The sequence below is a fragment of the Electrona antarctica genome (assembly GCF_951216825.1).
Source record: "Electrona antarctica genome assembly, chromosome: 17".
Classification (NCBI taxonomy): Eukaryota; Metazoa; Chordata; class Actinopteri; order Myctophiformes; family Myctophidae; genus Electrona; species Electrona antarctica.
In genome coordinates, this window is record NC_136798.1 from 40,946,549 (window position 1) to 40,968,710 (window position 22,162).

Here is a 22,162-nt window from a genome sequence, read left to right on the forward strand (position 1 = left end):
TGGTATAATTTTCTCTCACTGAAATGTTTGACACAGGTGTTGACACATTTACTAATCAAGTTAGCGATAAGACGGGGGCCAGGCAATAAGAAAAATCACTCCTGTGTGAACTGAGCGGTGCAGGCTGCTCAACAACACAGCTGGCTGGCTGGCTGCAGTTATGGTTATAGTGTGAATGGCCCTTTTAGGCTGCTCAACAGTGCCACTGTGGGTTCTCCGGCGGTATTGCAGCTGTTCGCACCCCAAACAGACCGGCTTATTGTGCGTATTGCATATAGTCTTTTTCGTATTCCTTTGCCCCTCGGATCGCTGTACAAAGTGACAGATGTGTTCCGCATGAGTCAAGCCACATGTGTTTGGCTTTTGGCCAAACGAGGCATGAGTTTTCACGTACAAACTTCTCTTCAACTGGGATTTCAGATAATGGTCTATAGATTGTGGGCTCTATCGTATGCCATGCCTTACCCGCAAGCATTAACTAGTATCCGTGAATTACGCATTTAGGAGCTTCCACTATGCGTAAACTGTATTTTGCGGCCACACTACCCACAATACATTAATTATGCCGACACCTTTATTTGCGGGTGGAAGTGTCTGTAGGCGTTTTGATGCGCTTTCCCTATAATTGCTATCTTATGCACATATGTTTAGGACTCCTCAAATCACCCGTAATGCAAATTTATGTTGCAGTACATTCACAGCTCAGAGGTCCTGTTCTGTCTTAATTCTCCACAATTCTCTGTGATTGTAATTTTCCTATATAATCAGCAGTGGCAATTCCTTATGTCAATTGTGTTTAATAAGTTATTTGAGTTGTGCCATGGCGCATTGTGCGTGATTCACTCTGCTCGTTCAGTTGCATCACCCCATTGCGCAGCAAATATTAAATGTATTACAATAATATCAGCAACACGTAGCTGATACTTGGGTCAACCAAATGTGGTTTAATTGAAAGGCAATTAAAAGCTAGATGGTAATGAAGCAACGGGTGTCATTTCCATTCATGTTATTTGCCTCAGTTCAGTGCAAGTCTGTTTAATTAATCCGACTTACAGAACATTCCTTTTCGCTTGATACCATTTCGTAGATAGACAATACAATCAAGGAGTTTTATATATTACACAGAATTAAAAACAAAGTGTTCTTGGCTGTTCTTGAGTGTTCCATATGGTTCTGTGCGGCGGACCCCCCCCCCCCCCCCCCCCCCCCCCCCTCCCCACCAAACCTCTTTGCCGAAAATATCCGATCTACAACATCACGCCTCACAACATTCCCTCCAGAATACACATAAACATGTGGTGGGCCCCCCTGTAGTAATTTGAAGAGGGTAACCAACCCCTTGTTGAAGAGCCCTGATCCCACACTAAATAGTTGTCAAAGTATATTCGTAACATCGAAATATGTTTATGCACTACCCTATTGGCTATATTAAATTAAATGTATGGGGGGGTCACTGGGAAAAAATATTTTCACATCCATGGCCAAATACATTTTGGGTTCCTTGACATCAGAAAAAGAAGAAGAAAGAGCCCACACACTCATCTTCTCCAATTATTTATTTATTGACAACGTTTTGAGATGACGGTCAAAGTTGACCAGATGAAGAGCCTTGCCTTGAAACGTCGTCAATAAATTAATAATTGGAGCAGATAGTGTGCGGGTTCTTCCTTCTTCTGATGTTACTTTTGAACCCAGCACCTCTCCTAAGTGATGTGCATATTCTATTCGTTTCTGTAGGGTTCCTTGACATGAAAAACTTTGAGAACCACAGCACCCCGATTATAGTAGTAATGATGATTATGATCATTGACACCATGATTCGTTCTCAGCAACTGTGAAGAATCTCCTCCAGATTATTCAACACCTTGGTCTTGTGGCTCCATTAGCGCCCATTCCAGAACCAGTTGTGTCTGTGTAGGTTATTGGCTTGGACATGCAAGCAATGAACATTGCATTTTGTTAATTTGATACAGTACTCTGTGCAGTTGAAACTAAATGCAATTTAAACCAAGGACATTTGTCAACAGTACAGATATGCAAAGCGAATAATGACATTCAATAAAACATTTTATTCACAAAGTAGCATCTGCAAAAAGACGTGTGTGTGTGTGTGTGTGTGTGTGTGTGTGTGTGTGTGTCTCTCTCTCTCTCTCTCTCTCTCTCTATATATATATCTATATATATATATATATATATATATATACACACACACACACACACACACACACACACACACACACACACAGTGCTATACAAGCAGCGATAAGAGGGGCCAAGGAATACAGCAATAAGAAATGACTATATGCAATTTGTGCAATAAGCCGGTCTATTTTAGGTACGGACAGCTGCAATACCGTGGTGACCCAAAGTGGCACTGTTGAGCAGCCTAAAAGGCCGATTCACACTGAGCACTATAACTAGGCTATAACTCCAGCCAGCCAGTTCACACAGGTGTGATTTTTCTTATTGCCTGGCCTGGCCCCCATCTTATCACCAACTTGATTAGTGTTTCAACACCTGTGCCAAACATATCAAAGAGAAAATTCTACCATTTAGTAGAATACAAATGATATGACGCAAGTGTCCACTGAAACAGGAAACACGAAGGACAAGTAATTACAATTATTTTTCAAATGAAAAAAAAAAAAAACAACAGACAAAATGCAATACAATGCAGACATCAGGCACATAGCCATCATAAAGCAAGGACAAAATGGAATCTATGATTTGTTACACACTCGTTTTAAACTTTTTATGGTATGGTTCCCGCACAGCTCTCTCTGGCTTTCTTTCTTACAAAACAATGGTCACATCGGTATTCTGTGGTCTAGTAGTCTCCAGAATCGGGATTAGAATAAAACCTACAGTATGTATCATCGGTTGGGCTACCGAACTCCTAGCAGCTGGAGGTGGAGGTAACCAGCAGATTCTCAGTAGTCTCACAGTGCGTTTTAACAGTGGGCGACAGCCAGTCAGCCAGACATATTTTCCAGAAGTCCGTTATTTGTCTATGGGACCCGGCAACTACTGGCGATAGCAGACGAAGAGGCGATGGTCGAAAAGTGGAACGTCGCCTGAAAACATGAAAATATTGGCGATAGCCAATCAAATGATGTGTTGCTTTGTTTAACCTCCATACCACCTAAGGACATAGGTGATGACAGCAGGAACGCCCACTAGGAGATTTGTATCGCCCAGAGTTGCCGTTGTTCTCCCGCTGTTAAAACGCTGTCACTCTGTCAGACTCGGTAGCAGCAGATAAGATTACTTCTGCTCTCCCCACTCCACTTACACTCTTTACAGCATCCCCAGTCTGCCTCAAGACACCAAAGACGTCCCAGGAAGGAGGCAGCATGTGGCGGGTGAACACCAGACGTGCCAGCAAGGAGGCTGAGGGAATGATGAGCACGGTTAGCAACGTTATCAAAGACCTGAAGGGAAAATACTGGTGGATGTCCCCTGTTAACTCATCCTCCCTCCAACCGGGAAACATCAGGACAGGGGGGATGTGGAGTGCAGGCTCCCCGCTCAGACATCTGAGAAAGGTCCCCAGGACGAAGCCAGTGGTCGCACCGTATCCGTTAGCGAAGGGACAATGCAGGACACAGATGATCTGCGGGAAGACTATGCAGTACATCAGGTCTGAACTCAACAGCCAGAACGCCATGACGCCTTCCCCAGTGAAGGTCAGGCCGGCACCAGCCAAGCCCACTAGTAGCACACTTAGCCGGATCACCCATACACACTCCCTCTCTGATGCCTTGAGAGAGAACGGAAAAATAGTGTTATTACAGAATGACAACAATATCCTAATGTAGTAGTCTCAAGTATCTCAAAATGCATCTGGATCACCGTCACTAGCGAAGTGCATCTACTCCATAAATCTACCCCATGATGCATTGTGGAGACACACTCTGGAGCGCACATCAGAGTCCTGCAACAACAGTGGCTGCAACACTTTTATTTATTTATACTTTTTATTTGCATGGGGGATTTTCGGCTATAGTGCTGTGTGTGTGTGTGTGTGTGTGTGTGTGTGTGTGTGTGTGTGTGTGTGTGTGTGTGTGTGTGTGTGTGTGTGTGTGTGTGTGTGTGTGTGTCACGTATCAAACACCATCAAACAAATGTTTGGTCATGTTTTTGTTTTTTTAGGCCACCACAATGCTTTTCCAATGGGAGTCACATGGTTTGACCAAACATTTGTGTTTGATTGCCGATTGCTGGTGGTGTTCTGCCCCTCCACCCCCCCCCCCCCAACAATTGTGTGTGTGTGTGTGTGTGTGTGTGTGTGTGTGTGTGTGTGTGTGTGTGTGTGTGTGTGTGTGTGTGTGTGTGTGTGTGTGTGTGTGAGCACGTGCGCTCGCAGAGAGAGGGGAGAGGGAACGAGAGAGAGAGACGAGAAAGAATACCGCCTCATCGCACTGCCAAACAAGCTAGGTTTAAGCAACAGAAATTGTCCGACGATTTGCACATCAAATCGTCGGACAATTTCTGTTGCTTAAACCTAGCTTGTTTGGCAACGTTTTAACCCGATTAGAAAGTGACATGTAAACATGGCTACTGATAAAGCATTACACTTGTTTACAACAGGGTCCACCTTTTTCAATTCATCAGAACATTTAGAGATGTACAAATATACACCTCTATATAAAAAAACAGGAAATCATGTAAGGAGGTAAAAAGGGAAAATAAACATATACAGTAAGGGGGGAAAGGGTGTGTCCGTACGGTTTTGAAAACCGAAAGCTATGTATCATCAGAGTAGACAGCTAGACTGGACTGGATGCATCATATAGCATTCCTGTGTTCAGTGATCCTGCTATTCAAAACTGTCAAGGTTACAGAGACGTTTCAGCATATAATATGTATATATTTTTGGTTTTATAATGATGCACCTTTTACTTGAGTGTGGATGTTTGAAATTATTTGTGTTGAATCTAAAGTTGCATTGCAGTTACCACATCTACTGTATAGTTACCAAAAGGACCCTTATTTATTCAGAAAGGGTGAAAGGATGAGGTTGCAAACTGTATAGCTTCATACTTCTAAGATTGAGAGGTCCTTTACACTTCATAAGGGAGGTTTGGTAAAACATGCATTCGGGTCTCACAATGTCTCCATAGAAGAGCAGATCTAACCACTGAAACTGTGCTACAGTAGTTATATTATATTAACACGCTCTACTCATATGGAATTGTCAAATAAAGTTTTACTCACAAAAACACATGGATTGCAGCTATAATAGAGCACCTATCTGCTATCACACAAAAACCTCTTGCGTAGCTGAAAACCCTAAGTCCTCTGGGCTTAGACACAACAACGCTTTAGCATGTATTGGCAGGAAGCAAAGTGAGAAAAAAATAAAGATTTCTATGACTTTCTGCATACATGAAGACAAACACAAGCATGCACACACATGCAGAGACACATTTACATATAGTTATAGTACACTACACATACAGCAAAGTTTCCAACCTGTTTCCTGAGGTAGCTCTTGTAGATATTCTGAGTGAACATGGATGCAAAAGAAAGCAGGGCAGAGTCCAGGGAGGACATGACGGCTGCAGCCAATGCCCCGATGCCCAACACCGACACCCAGGACGGGGCGAGGTTTTGCAGGACCAGTGGAAGCACATTCCCTGCCTCCCCGCGCTCAAACGGAGGTGGAAGACCATACTCTGTCTGGTTCCAGTCTGAGAGGGGTAACCAGACATCCAAAGTGATGAGAAGATGAACTTAAACATGTTTTTTGTCAGTGGACCAGCAGAGGGCAGCCCAATGAAAAATGTTTCATCATTGAGCAGCAGTGCCCACTAGACAGTAGACACCATAAGTGGTAGTTGACACCTTATGGTGTCTAGTGGCCACATCAAATGTGATTTAATTTAGTATAAATCCCAGTGTTCTGTAAAAATGATCCCGGTCAATAGGACATTCAGGACGTAATATTTATATTATAACTTATTCCTTGGTTATTAAATTATCAATAAATATCACATTTTTGATTTTATTTATTTTGGAATGACCCTGGGAACCCTGGGTAGGACAAAAGTTGTGAATTGCAGCATGCGCAAAGTGTGTCTTTGTGAAGTACCTGCAGAAACAGCCACCGCTCCTATAATGACTGGGGGAATGCCCAAGATGAAGATGATGATCGATGATGCAAAGCTTGTGATTTGGGCCTGAGCAGGTGATGCAGCAGAGAGGACCCTCTGATAGAATGCCTGGTAGGACAGTCCTCCAAGGGCCTACAGCACGTAACATAAAAAGATGAAATATGGATATTGAAGGTTTCTGCCTGACAATGCAGATATGTAAACACATATCTGCATACTGTACATGAATAGGATTTGGCGGGACAACTCACAACTAAGAGGAATTCATCGATCCATTTTCCAACATCTTCCGTCTTGAGCTCCCCCAGCCAGGGTGGTGAGTTTACAGGTGTGAGAGTCACATTAGATGATGATGATGATGATGATGGGTGGAGAATTACAAAGGGAACACACATCCACTGGGAAAGGAAAGAAACAACAGAACAAGAAAGTAGGTCAACAAAAACATCACTATATTCACTGCCAGTGAAGAAGGGCTAATGCTATCAGGGATGGGGGGGGTGGAGGTTGCATTAACCACTTTCCGAAAAGAAAAGAAAAGAGAAATAATCAACATTTTCCAAAATATTTCCAACATAAATCATAGAAATGAGCATTTGCGCCTGTCGTAGACATGCGCAGAGCAAGTTCAGTCAGGGAACCTCAGTACCGCCTCGGCATCACGCTCCCATTCACATGATTCACTCAGCCAATCACACACTCACTCCATCTTCATACCGGCTACTTTAACCGGAGGTTTGCATTCCCCCTTCTGCTTGCTTGCTCGCTGCTGCTACCGTATACATGCGCGCTGCAGTATACAACTTGCTTGCTGCTACTGTATCAGCGTGCCGCTGTATACAAACCTTCTGCTCAATTCTACTGCTGCTGACGTTGCTTTCACGGTTTTCCACGCAAACCTGGTAAGTCAGGGGGTTTGAATTGGTGGGAAGAACGTGCACTGCTTTGTTCACCGACGGAACCTAGATCAAGTTGAAGCTGCTGCTTAAATGTTCTCTTCTGTTGCCATTTTATCGTTGTGCCTCAAACACCGAGATCGCATTTGTTAGCCAATGAATGTCACGTTGGGTCTGTCCTGCTCACAACACTAGTCAAGGAAGCAGCCTTACCTGCTATCGAGTTGCTCTGCTTCTCCGCCGTTCTTCACATGTAAATCCAGGCAATGTTTTATAATCACTCAGACAGCGGTCACGTTTAGTGCATATTCTTGTCTTGACTGCGTAGTAGTAGTATGTAAAAGTATACACTAGTCTGCGACTAGTTTGTCCAGAGGTAAAGTAGGAGGAGAGTGGCGACACTCTTTGATCTCCAGTTCCAACATCGTTCCTATGGCTGGAACTATCCCGTTGAGATAGAATGAGCACTTTCGCATTCCATTGTTGCCACGGAAGTCGCCTATTACTAGATTACTCTGAGTATGTCCGCATCGCGTCTGTCAGGCATGTTGCCACGTCTGGTCATTATAAGCGTCTGGGCTTGTTTTATTTAAGTCACTTGCCGGGTAAACGTCGTTGTTAAACCCACGGTGCATTTGAAGCACCCTCAGTTTAATATGTTGTTAAAAATTATTGACGTTGTTTGGACTGTTTTCATAAGGATTCAAGATTGTTTTTTGTGGCTAGTTTTCGCGGACCTGGCTGCTTGTCTCTTCCAATATGGCAACACAAGTTATCTGATCAGAATGAAATGTCCAATGCAGCGTCAGTCAGAAGTAAATGGAGTTGACCAGAGCAACTGAGGGAGTAGAGGTTGCTAGTTTGCATAGGCCCACATGGCTGCTGGGTCCCAAGGAATATTTCAGTGTGAATTGTACCATATCATGGGCCTAGGGTGGGCAGAGCCATGCTGGATATCTTTGGCCGGAGGAATCAATATAATGCCAAATGATTCATGCTAACTATATAAACTAAATGATCCTGCTGTTTAAAGTAAAGGATTTACTTGGCTATAAGGTGGATGCTTGCACATTCAGGAATCACAACACCTTTTTCATTAGTATTATGAGGTCTTTAGGAGGCTTGATAGGGGATTAATGATCAGGAAGATCTATTGCAAACTATTACCAGTTGTCAAAGCGCAGTTCAATATAAGTGGTCTGCAGCTAGAGGATTTTAAAAATGCCCAGAAAAGCACTTTGGCTTGGTTACGTTGGTCCTTCTTTTCAATTAATCAGATGCAGAAGTGCTCGCGGATGGTCATAATTGGAGAAACAAGTCTATGGTACAGACGCACGGGATATAGGCCTATGCGGGCGCTAAAGTTCTTATAACGACAGTGGGTGCCAGTGATGACTAAAGTCTCTAATGTGTTTGTCGTATGGTTACTACAAACCATCTAACATATAGGGATTTAAGATCACTAAAGCTGGGCTGTTGCATGGGTCCATGCATTTCTGCCTACTTCGGTCCCTCTACCCATTTGTAGAAGAGCCGCGCCATTCTTACCGTCTTACTCTATGGCTCTGTTTTTCAGGTAAGTGCATATGGCGCGCCAGGGAAGTGTTTAACATTAAAATAAACGTCTTTAAAGACAGGAATTGGCTCATTGCTAACATTTCTGCTATGCTTAGCCCAGAAACAGGTGTGGTGTTTCTCCTATGCTCAGCCCAGGAAAAGAGGTATGGTATAACCGCGTTGCTAACACTGCTGCTAAATGATGATGATTTTAATTCTATTAGCGTTACGGCTTAGATGATGCTACACTATGACTGAAGCTAACTTGCTTTTAACGTCAACTTTAGCTATATCCATGTCATTTTAAAGTGATATTCATTCATAGCCTGACCTCATACTGCTTCTGTTTTCCATTTCCTGAGCAACAGGCTTTATGGTGATCATACTGATGGGATGAACCTTGGGAAGGTCCTTCCTGTGGGTTGCCGCATACAGTCTTCATCGCAGCTGCGGCCATTACCGGATAGGCTCACATTGGCGGTATTCGTGGATTTGCTGCTACCGAAACCATGAGGTTTGTCAACGTAGAGATGCTTGTCCTGTTTAATTTCATGTTCTAGCCCAGAGGCCATGCTGATGGGTTCGAAGTAGCCTGGTAACTTTCAATCAAACCATGCTAAACTATTCCTGCCTTCTCTTAAACAGCTGCAAGCTTCAGCCAAATCGGCTTAAAACCTATGACTCTGCAGGGTCCTATTCATCTTTCCAAGTTGCTTTCTGTGTATCCTATTTTGTAGTGCTTTAGTTAACTGTTTTAATCTCAAAGGCATTATAGCTGACGTTCAGCTTTACTCCAGATCATTCAGTGAGTAATCTACTGGCAATCCTATTACTCTTTCAATACTTTCAACTGGTTCTCAAACTCCAAGGGTTTCAGTCTTACCTTACATAGATCTCATACAATCAGATGTCTCACTTCCTTCTATGGGTTTCTAAGATGTGGTGAATCCTATGCATGATATTTCCACTTCTGACTTTGCTTGGATGCCCACCATAAAATCACTCAAAACAACTCATTTCATTAAGGTATTTCTGTGACAGCAACTAACACTGGTCTTTGTCCTTTCTCTTCCATGCCTCGTTTCTGCCATGCTGTCCATCCGCAAATGTCATGAGCCCCTGTTCATGAAGGATTCCGGGAAGCCATATCCGGTCCTTGGTTCTGCAAAAGCTGCATCTTCTGTGTCAAGGCCGTGGGCTGCCTCCTGATCGCTACACGTCACACTCTTCAGGATCGGCGCAGCTACCACAGCAGCACCAAAAGTTCCAAATGCTACACACATGCTACATATATTCATTATTTAGCTCCCTATGCTGCAGGGTGTTATAATACTCTTAAACTGCTTCTGCATGCTTGCTATATGTGCTGTGGCAGGTAGCATAGTTTACTTGCTGCCGCCTTTATGATCATGCTTATATGCACTGTGCCAGGCGGCATAGTTACTGCTGCCGCTTTATGATCATGCTTATATGCACTGTGCCAGGCGGCATAGTTACTGCTGCCGCTTCATGATCATGCTTATATGCACTGTGCCAGGCGGCATAGTTACTGCTGCCACTTTATGATCATGCTTATATGCACGGTGCCAGGCGGCATAGTTTACTGCTGCCGCTTTATGATCATGCTTATATGCACTATGCCAGGCGGCATAGTTTACTGCTGCCGCTTATGATCATGCTTATATGCACTATGCCAGGCGGCATAGTTTACTGCTGCGCTTTATGATCATGCTTATATGCACTGTGCCAGGCGGCATAGTTACTGCTGCGCTCATGATCATGCTTATATGCACTGTGCCAGGCGGCATAGTTTACTGCTGCTGCTCTATGATCATGCTTATATGCGCTGCGCCAGGCGGCATAGTTTACTGCTGCTGCTTTATGATCATGCTATATGCGCTGCGCCAGGCGGCATAGTTTACTGCTGCTGCTCTATGATCATGCTATATGCGCCGCGCCAGGCGGCATAGTTTACTGCTGCTGCTCTATGATCATGCTATATGCGCCGCGCCAGGCGGCATAGTTTACTGCTGCTGCTCTATGATCATGCTATATGCGCCGCGCCAGGCGGCATAGTTTACTGCTGCTGCTCTATGATCATGCTATATGCGCCGCGCCAGGCGGCATAGTTTACTGCTGCTGCTCTATGATCATGCTATATGCGCCGCGCCAGGCGGCATAGTTGCGCCGCGCCAGGCGGCATAGTTGCGCCGCGCCAGGCGGCATAGTTGCGCCGCGCCAGGCGGCATAGTTGCGCCGCGCCAGGCTGCATAGTTGCGCCGCGCCAGGCGGCATAGTTGCGCCGCGCCAGGCGGCATAGTTTACTGCTGCTGCTCTATGATCATGCTATATGCGCCGCGCCAGGCGGCATAGTTGCGCCGCGCCAGGCGGCATAGTTGCGCCGCGCCAGGCGGCATAGTTGCGCCGCGCCAGGCGGCATAGTTGCGCCGCGCCAGGCGGCATAGTTTACTGCTGCTGCTCTATGATCATGCTATATGCGCTGCGCTTTCTGCAAGGCTCGCTAACTCTCAGCTCCAGGTGGTAGGCTACTGGGTACTGATTTCAGATTAATTATAATGATAGAATGTTGATCCCTGAATTTCGGGGATCAACAGGCGCTCTGTTGAACACATTGACCTAGTCATCACATAATGTTAGCATGACCTATGTCTGATCCAAGCCCACACTTTTAATTTTTTTTTCTGTCTCTGCGTGGAATGGATATCGGTTTGGTCTTCCTGTTTCAGGAAACAACAGGTGCTCTGTTGTACACATGTATAGCTTAAGGTTGGTGTTGGATGATCTGCTTTTTGGGGGATTCGGATGTTTTGTGCTGTGTTTGGGGGATTCAGAGTCCCTATGGTCGGGACTGATGCGCTTGATCTAAGTACCTAAAAAGCAGATCCAATACATCGCCAAACCATAATAAATATACTGTTTTGCTCATCTATATTCAATAAATATATATTACATCCTTCTTGAGTTGTCTGACTGAAATGAGCATTTGCGCCTGTCGTAGACATGCGCAGAGCAAGTTATGTCAGGGAACCTCAGTACCGCCTCGGCATCACGCTCCCATTCACATGATTCACTCAGCCAATCACACACTCACTCCATCTTCATACCGGCTACTTTAACCGGAGGTTTGCATTCCTCCTTCTGCTTGCTTGCTCGCTGCTGCTACCGTATACATGCGCGCTGCAGTATACAACTTGCTTGCTGCTACTGTATCAGCGTGCCGCTGTATACAAACCTTCTGCGCACCCACCTCCACCCCAGCTACCACCTGTCGTTTTGGATCTACTGTTTAGGAACGGGGGATTCAGAGTCCCTATGGTCGGGACTGATGCGCTTGATCTAAGTACCTAAAAAGCAGATCCAATACATCGCCAAACCATAATAAATATACTGTTTTGCTCATCTATATTCAATAAATATATATTACATCCTTCTTGAGTTGTCTGACTGAAATTGTGAATACCTGAGATCCGAGTGCATGATGTTAGTCAGCCAGGGCACCTCAACATTATTGCCAAGGCCAGGAATCAAACCCAAGACACTCTACTTCCCAGCCAGGCTCTCTACCCATTCATCTATGCCACCCCTGACGTTCATGCCTGCTCTCACCAGACTGATGAAGATGATCAACAGCTGGATGACATCGGTGTAGGCCACTGAGTACAGGCCTCCCAGCAGTGTGTATGTGATGGCAACACCTGCAGACAGGACGATGGCGTAGGACGAATGAAGATCAAGAATCACACTGACTGTCCCACCTGCAGAAACACACAATACACACAATGCACACGTGTGTCTATTGACCGATTCCGTAACGGGTCTCATGGTCGCAGCCTACGTATTTCCTGTAGGCGGAGACGACACATCTGCGGTTTCCCCGCACCAAGTTTCTACTACAGTGAATGGAAAAGTGACTGATGTTAGTCTCCCTCAAACGTTACTCTTTTACCTGCTTTTTACTAACACTAACATTACAAAGATGCCCAGAACATCGGGATGAACCTGTGTAGTTTATGGCTGCTCCAACAGTAGTTGCAACATTAAAACAAAAAAAAAACGGAATGTCAAAATATCTACCGCGGTGGCTGAGACCAGAGCCATTGAGTAATGGTTGAGACAATGCAGTGAAAGGTCCTGAAAGATACATAACATCAGTCTTACTCAATACCCAATCTTTCTGTTTTAGGAACACAAGGCTGCTGTAAGTTCAGCCTTGTGTTCATAAAACAGAGGGCAGATCAACTTAAGTCATTTCATGACTAGTCAGATCTGGCCCAGAATAAGCTATATTAGGTGAAGACGTCCTGGAAATGATAAAGATCATCCCAATATGGGCTGTGATCTGGCCTAATCCTGAACGTTACTGGAGTTGAGTGACCCAGGTGGTCCCTGGAGGACCTGATGTTGATAAGCAGAGCTGTAAAGTATGACTGACCCAAGGCAGCCAGGGTTCCGGCCACCCACATAATGTCACCGAGCAGACTGGGAAGCAGAAGGGCTGTGGTGAATGTGTTGCCATAGCGTTGCTGAAATGGATCCATCATCGTCACGTAGCGCTTCGACCTCATTTGTTTAGCAAAGAACAAGCCTCCTGTTGGGACACAACAGGAAGGTGATGCTTTAGACCACGGGTTCACAACCTGGGGATCGAGACCCCAGGTGGGTCCCCAGATGAATAATGTGTAACACTGTTTTAGTGATAAGTAATCATTTTCACATCCGCATTCTGGTAAAACATATTCAGTCAAAGGTAGGATTTCATATATTATTTTGCATAAATCAGTGCTATTGAACACCCTTTTTGTGTGTTGTTTCGAAAATATTGAACCAATGAAAAGTAGTAAAAAGTGCTTGGGACAAAACCTCTTAACTCCATTGGACCCTCAACTCCACCACCTCTCCCCCTCTCATGCAAGTAATTGACAATAATTATATAAAGTCACAACGCCAACGTTGATGAGGCAGTATGTGATGTGATGTCTTCTTATGCACCCCCCCCCCCCCCCCCCCCCCAACCAATATATTACATTATTATATTATATATATTGAGCTTATTGGTGAACTTTTGTTTTCATTTTCAAAGCCATTTACGGTCAGTCGGTCACATTACATTATCATTGCGTCAATATCGGAAAGATACAAATGCTGCTTCTTACCTACGAGGAAGAGCAGAACAAAGGAAGGAGGCCCCATGGCCCAGATGACACCACGGGAGGGAGTGTAGACGGCCTCGGCAGTACCCATTATGTAGGATCCTCCAACAAAGGTGCCTGATAGTGAAGATAAAGCAGTTAACACACATACATACACACGCACGCACGCACGCACGCACGCACGCACGCACGCACGCACACACACACACACACACACTTAGAATAGATAGAAGACACATGTCTTGCACACAACAGACATAACCAACCATCCACCGAACATTTCCCACAAAAATAGGGTTATGATAGCCTATTTTCATGCAAAGTTACTTAAAGGCAGAGTATCACGCTGGCATCTATACTTTGTCTGAGTTTAATTATGACAAAGTTGTGATAATAATCGAAAAATGCAACTATAAGGCTCTATACAGCCTGTTCAATGCTGTGTGAAGTCGGGGCGGCCTCCAAAACAGCGTGTCATCGATAGTATCTCCCCTACGTCATCCCATTGGATCCCATGTTAAAAGCCCCTTGGGATTGCACTATTTTAGTGTCTTAAAACACATTTTGTGCCCAAGACGTCCACAGACGTCCTGGGAATTACCGCTATGCGGTGCCCAAGACGTCTGTGGACGTCTTTAAAAAAAAACAAAAAACAAAACCTATGAATATGTCAAAAACAATTAATGTAAAACGTGGGCACCCTGGTTTTTTTTTAAAGTGTTGTGTGGGCACACAAAGCCCAAAGTTAATAATGAAATAAATAAATAAGTTTTTTGATTACTAATGACATGTCTGCTGTACACTCGAGATGTTTTGTAAATAATGCGCCGGCTGTCTATTCTGTGTTTGTGTGTGGCTGGAACAACAGCGACACTACATTCGATTAGTAGTGGACAGGACAGGTAGAGGTAGACTATTAGCCTATGTTTTTAATTTCATTTTTAATGGAATGAGAGTCAGCGAAAGAAAAACGTTACGCCGTGCAGCACGCAGACTGCAGTGACAGCCTGATTCGCGACGGTCGGACAGCAGCACAATGTGTGACGATGATGATGACATGACGTTTGTTTTCTGTCTGCTGCTCGACGAAAAGCAGAATAAAATACAGAATGGTATCGCAGACTGTTACTGTTTTATTGACGTGACATCATGATCCAAGCGGGGAGGATTGTGTGAAGTGGGCTACTGTCTGTCACCCCCGCGGCCGGTTGTGTGTTGAAGGATGATCAACGAACGCTGATCATCAGCGCGGCCAAAGTGAATCGACAGAAGAGGGTGTGGGTCAAGAATGAAAGTGAAATGACATGCTCTGTTTTGTGTGCATACTGTTTAGTTTTTATGCAGTGTAGAGTCGCAAATGGATATAAATGGAATAAAAAAAGGGGGGAAAAAACGACAAAAAAACAAAAACGAGATTTGATCGTGCCTCCCCCTGCTTTAGGCTTTATTTCTTCTACTACACAGTAATGCTTTGCAAACGTTTTGTTTCTAGGCTATAATAGCTGCGGAGCTATTATAGCCTAGAAACAAAACGTTTGCAAAGCATTACGCATCAATTTATATGCCTAAACAAGCTTGATACAACGCTGTCACTTCCGAGAAGCAGACATGTGTTTGTATGGATGGATCATGGATGGATTGATTAGTAGGCTAATAGTAGGCTACTCTACTCAGAATTAGATAATTCCGAGCAGAATAATTCATACATGTAGCCTAAACATACAACATAAATAGTCTTGTTGCATCAAACTCAAAGCATCGTTAGGCTATATTAGCCTACTTACATGCACAAAGTTATTGTCTCCACCAGGCCGAAGGCATGGGGAGAGAGTATGTTTTGCACTCCGTCCGTGTGTGTGTGTGTCCGTCCGTCCGTCCTTCCGTCCGTCTGTTACCAGCTAATCTCCGGCACCGTTAACCCGGTCGATGCCAAACTTTTCACACACACTCCCTGGATGCCAACGATGAACCTCTGCCCCACATTTTCCAGAACGGCCTGTTATAGCGCCACCATGAGGCAGCTTTTCACATGTTTTACCTAAAACTGCACCGATCTGCGTGAAACGTTGCATGCACACTCCCTAGAGGCTAAGGACAAACCTTTGACCTGCATTTTCCGCATCTGCCTTTTATAGCGCCACCAGGAGGCCGACTTTTGTAAAACACATTTTTTGATATTACTCCTCCAGATTCTGTCCAAAAATCTCACAAATCGTTACACAGTATCTTGATGGTCATGTGCTCAAGTCGGATCTGTCCGATATTTCATATTCCATCCTAATTGGCTATAATTGGCTTTCACAGTTTGCAAGATTGCCCCGTTTTGAACAAAAGCCTCAAATCATGAACGCAGCATGCAATTTACGTGAAATCTTTCACACATTTTCTTACTAGGCTGAGGAATATATCCCACCCTTTTCACATTGGCCTGTTATAGCGCCACCAACAGGTTGATTTTTGCAAAACACATTTTTGGAACAAAATGCCTCAAATCATCCAATTGCCATCAAAGGCGTATGAAGAAATGGCACCCTTTTCACATTGGCCTATTATAGCGCCACCAGGAGGCCACAACCTGACCTGCCCTGGTGGAGACCTGTGCCCAGAAGGGCACTTTTTCTAGTTCTGCCTGTTTTTTTCCTGTACATTTTCCAGCCATGCAGAGACCAACCATGGCAACCAATCATCATCAAAGTGTTATGTTGATTTTCCTGTCGATCTGAATATGAATTGATTTACACTACAGCCTACCCAAAATATATGTATGACTGAGCTGTCGTCGTTTCCTGATAAATTGAAAATGGAGAACCTAGGTTCTCCATTTTCATTTTCATTTACATCAAGCTTGATGTAGTCTTAGTGCTTTTTCTGGTTTTAACCTCAGAGCAGTTTTTGTATTGACCTGTAGCCTACCTTCTAACCGTACCCATTCTGTGAATAAAAATGTCAATCAATCTTGACCTGAACATTGTCCATACCGGGGCGTTGTGAAAGCTGAGCTGTGTTCACATACTATTTCTAACGTCGTCAACATGGTGAAATGGCGCCATCTACTGGCTAACCTACTTTGACTGCAAATGTGGCTAAATATTTTTTTTTTTTGTTGTTTTAACTGGACATCCTTAGGGTTTTCTTTTATAGATATGCATCATTATTTTTTAAAGTAAATTTCCCTGCTTCCCACCCTTTAAATCCAAACCATCAAATTTACTTTTTCCAAGATGTATTCATACATGTGGTCATGTTCAATGTTTTGAACTGACAGAGTACTTTAACCCCATTAAATAATACAGATCTATAGAACACAAATATTATTCCACCAAAATGAATAAACATACTAAAAAAAGTAGCATTTTTAAATCATTATTAAATATTCTTACAGGTATGAATATTACCAATTCATTGCTGTAGGCTATAATAACCACAATTCATACATTCGTACTTTTTCCTGCTATGCATGCCTTGATGATTTTGATATATATACAGCTGTAGGCCTACAGTAGGTTCACTGTTAGCTGGAAGTGGGCTTTCTGGTGTTCTGTGACTGTCAGATGTTTTTGCCAACATGTTGAATGGGAAAGAAGTTCCTTCAGTATGTGTGTGTGTGTGTGTGTGTGCGTGCGTGCGTGCGTGCGTGATGTTATGGCCTCTAGGCTACTACATGAAAAGCTACCTCTACAAGGTATTTTTATGTGACACCACCCATTGCTGGAGCATGGAATGGTTCATAGAGTTCACCTTCATGAGGTACGGCCACAGTGCAGGATGGGTTATTTATTTGAATAATATATAACCCTGACGACCTTGGACCTGAGTTGTTACATCTGCTCCAAGATTGAGACAGACATGGAAGAGATGGAACAGGGATACTGCAAAGTCTTCTCCCATGTCTGATTTCCACACTCTCCTCATCTTGTGCTTCTGGACCTTCAGGTCCTGTTCCGTTAAGGAAGCTATGGAGGAAACTAGACTACTAGCCTATATGGGAGAAAAGAATGGGAAAGGACATGCATCTACTTCAAACCTATAGCTGCACTACTACCACCAACACATCAATCATTCATTGAGAACGTTAACCCAATTTGTGCCCAAGACAAGACGTCCTAGGAATTATGAGGGTCCACTTTTAAGCAGCTTTGTGGCAAAATGTATGGGCATCTTCCACCAGCATGGGACCCAGGGTAGTTTGAATGGAAATACAGATCATGTCATTGAGCCCTACCAATGTACCTGAATATTATAAACCTTCCCCAGATGACATGTGTGCAATTATAAAGTGTGGCTGTAAGTAAGAGTGAAAACCTGTGTACATAGTTTGTCATTCACATAATGTTCTGTTCATGTTGGTGTAGAATGTTCATGACAGGCCTGAAATAATTAATTCATAAGAAAGGAGATGTGGTCGACATGACCACTTCCAAATAAGCATTTTTTTTTTTAGAATGCAACTTTGTTGCATTTGCCTTGATTATTGTATTTTATGGGATTTTGCCGTTTTAAGCATGAAGGGGCTAATATAAAAAAATCCATATTCTGAAATCAAATATTGTACATACACATTCATGCGGATAAACACTCTAGAAAGTAAATTTGAAGCATTTAAATCTCAAAAGATATATATTGTATGGGATTTGAGGGTTTCCGGGCATGAAGGGGTTAATATGCATTAATTAATAATGCATTAATCATAAATGAAATACCCTGTGCATATCCACATTCATAAACACTGTAGAAAGCTAATTTGATGCATTCAGACCAAGTATCTTGCATGAAATACCATAAAACTCTATTTTGGGTGGTATTAAATTGCTCGAACCAGTGCTGATTATTTAGTTAGGACCCGCTACAGTGGTGTTCGATACGAACTTAACCGGGATGTAGAAACCTCTATTTCAATGCTCTATACAAGTTGCTTAGCCATTAGCCATATATTCTGTCTCATCTAGACGACTCGTGCCAAAGGTAATAGAAGCTATTCAGGGTATCTGGGTTGTAAAGCCAGACACCTTGGTTCGTATGTGTTGACACGTTCTTGGTCTTGGATCTTGCTTGAGTGCTGTAGATTCTATAGGATTTGGGATCGTTGGACATACCGCGTGCGTTGTGTGATATCTGAGGTTTAGAAGCCATGGGAGCCGCCTTTTATGCTGTGCAAGTCTAGTGTCACGATGATGTCACCACTGTGTATAATCCATTTTTGGAGTTTCTACATTAATCTTGCGCTTGTCAGCGCTGGATATCGCCGTTGTCTCCATATATGGGACTCTAGGTTATCCCCATATATGGAGCTCTAAGTGAAAGCCTTCGCAACAGGTGGATTTTTAGTGTTTTGGACATTAAGTGGTTAACACCTTAGTAGCCCGGAACTATTTAATCCATTTCATCCATGTGCCCATCATTTATAGCGCACGGACCACTTTTACCGGCGCACCGGAAGTTGGTGTGCATGTCTGTGTAGCAGCTAACAATAGCCACACCACTCTAGAGTCGATCGACAACAACGGGAGACAAGAATAAATCTATCGCGACTAGCGACTGGACCGCGGAAGGCCGTCAAACACAGGATCTTTTTTCAGAATTAGACAGGATGATTTAGATCGGGAGTTATGATCGTTTTAAGATTTTCGTTTTCGTCCGCTAAGGGACCGGTCGAAATTTAAATAGGGGTACCCCTGGAGGAAATGTATGTGTCCTGATATAAAATACCATCACCCTCCCTGTGAATGAAAATAAAAATCCAGTCCCCTCCCCAGGTGATTAAACAAAAAGGAATCACCCTCCCCTATTAATTATTATCACATTTACCTGAGTATTATTTATTCCTAACTTTAATCTGCTAGCGTTTTTAATATGTGAGAAAATAAAGTGACCGCAAAAATCGTGGAAAAATACTGTCCACTGCAAGGTTTGAACTCACAGCCAACACGGACAATGGTCTCATAGTCTAACACCTAACACAGCAAGCTATGGAAGCTATTGAAAAGTGGGGGTTGTAGTGTGTACTTACACACTTGGATAGGCCAAGCACAATGATTGACGGGGAACAATGAAAACCGGTCCTGTTGGGAAGAACCAAGTGAAAGCAACAGAGGGGTATTGTTGACCAAAGTTGTACTTTAATTCAGAAAAGCTGTAGTATTAGATATATATATAAAACCCGGACTATTTTATTATCAAAATTGGATCACCCTCCCTTGGACTCGAAATAAAATTAGCTCACCCTCCCTCTGACTAAAATTAAAAATACATGGCCCTCCCCTATTTTCCTCCAGGGCCCCCTTTTCTAAATTTCGACTGGTCCCTAAACAGGCAGGGAACATTTTCGATGACGTGTCACTTTTTGACACGTCATCGGATCGGGCAACAAGCGCTCCTAGGAGCTAAAAGTTTGGGAAAAGTTTAAGATTGAGGGTCCACGTCAGTTTGGGGGTCCTTGACATGAAAATGGTTCTGTGAGTCCCTGATTTATGCCATATGCATCGTCATGCCAATTTTCTCACCTGTCATTGTGAAGATGCCAATCCAAGTGTTGATGTTGCGTCCTCCTATCATGGTGACTTCACTTCTGGATCCCACACATTTCTTCTCCTCCCTCCTGGATTTCTTAGAAGCCCAGACCCCCATCCCCAGGATCAAGGCATAGAAGACCAACAATGCTACCAACCCAGCTATGTTTAGAGCCATCGTGAAACTGTAACACACAAATGCAAGCAGACAGGATGTGTTAACATATTGAAATGTCCTTGAGCAAGATATTGAATCCATACTGCTCCTGTTGCTGCCATGCATGGCTGCCGCTGCCACCAGTTACTATTCAGTGTAATGATAAAATTGATTATTTATCTCTGAAATGTTATAAGTAATACTGATGAAAGCAGTACATTCCATGTATATTCACTGTTTCTTTTCCCCTGATAGTCAGGGAATATTATCAGTATAATGTCAAATCTGGGAATACATTTCTTACCAGTTTTGCACGAAAAACACTCTGTGGCTATGGCCAAATTACAGTATATGGGGTCTATGGCTAAACAGGGAGATTCTGAACTCATTCCAAGCATTTGTTTTGCACGAAAAACAATCCTTGGGCTATGGCCAAATTTAGCCCACAAGGAGTGTTTTTCTTGCTAAACTAATGCTTGTAATGGGTTCAGAATCATGAAAACCCCCTAGTTTGAATCCTAGTTTGGCAATTAGACCCCCTACTTTGGCCATAGGCACTGCTACAATAACCTTAATAATAGAGACAATACACCATAAATAAATACTGAAACCAGATTAGGGAAGGTGTATGCATGTACTATGTATTATGTAAACTCTTCATTTCCATTTTCCAGCCATTCAGTTGCAAAAAATAAATAAATGCTGATGTCATGTCACCGGGTGAGAACCCCTGATCTAGTGGTTGCTTTGAAGACTGCTGTCAGCTAAATGTGTTCTAAATCTAGGTTCCCTGTGTTATTCAAGGAAAAATAAAGAGGAATGTGCACGGAGGTGTGGCCCGGTCTCCTGCTGGAGGTTTGCACATGTGCAGTGTAAACAGGAACTGCAATGATTGAGTGTTCCAGCAGAGGTACTAGAGGTGCATGAAAACTGAAATAATAAAAAGGATATCAAAAAAAGAGAATAGTTGATTTTGTTTTTATTTTAAAAAGTAAATCAATTTCATAACTGTTGTGTTTAACAGACTGAAAGACGAAGGACAAGTACATTTACTAATGTTAATGTTTTTGTATATTTTTATTTTGAGGATTTTCCATGTTATTTTGATGCTCTCTTTGATTGTAGTACATGTGTTAAACTTTTATTTTTGTGAAATGACAAAGGAACATGGATACTGTTCATTCAAGTGCTGTGGATGATATAAAACATTTGAAAAGGGAAGGGTGACTGCTGTTTAATTCTCAACTGTTCTGGATCTCATTATTTACATCACAAGTTATGAGCTTTCTATCTAGCACCTCTGCTGGAACACTCCATCATCGCAGTTCCTGTTTACACTGCACATGTGCAAACCTCCCGCAGGAGACCGGGCCACACCTCCGTGCACATTCCTCTTTATTTTTCCTAGGTGTTCTTATTGGTAGTTGTGATCACATGTCACAAGGGCTTACTTCCTGGTCATCTTTTGTTTTGAGAAAACACACATTATGCTCTGTCTACACAGTATGCTCCAGAATATTGAATCGCTTGCCATCCACCTGTTTTGAGCCTTGGAGAAGCTTTGTCTGTGAGTTTATACTACATGTTTCATCTTTAAGAATATAAGTAATGATGCATAGTTTTGCTGTTTTATTTTAAATTTGGTCAATTGCCTACCATGCCATTTACTTAGCCCCTCTCGGGACACTCTTATGTTCTCCTATAGCCGATATATGCTTCTTTTGAAACATCTCACCACCACCAAAAGGCCGCAGCAACA

General features: G+C 43.2%; 1 protein-coding gene across 1 annotated transcript; it reads right to left on the minus strand.

The window, feature by feature from the left end:
* Positions 1 to 2,885: 2,885 nt before the first annotated feature.
* On the minus strand, positions 2,886 to 20,424 carry LOC306941130 (high affinity choline transporter 1-like; the record flags this gene model as incomplete). The annotated part of the gene is made up of 9 exons (XM_079526443.1): positions 2,886 to 2,903; positions 3,293 to 3,760; positions 5,476 to 5,693; positions 6,095 to 6,248; positions 6,368 to 6,514; positions 12,197 to 12,345; positions 13,023 to 13,178; positions 13,744 to 13,857; positions 20,241 to 20,424. 9 exons carry the CDS (start codon positions 20,422 to 20,424, stop codon positions 2,886 to 2,888), a joined length of 1,608 nt encoding a protein of 535 aa, XP_079382569.1.
* Between the last annotated feature and the right edge of the window lie 1,738 nt (positions 20,425 to 22,162).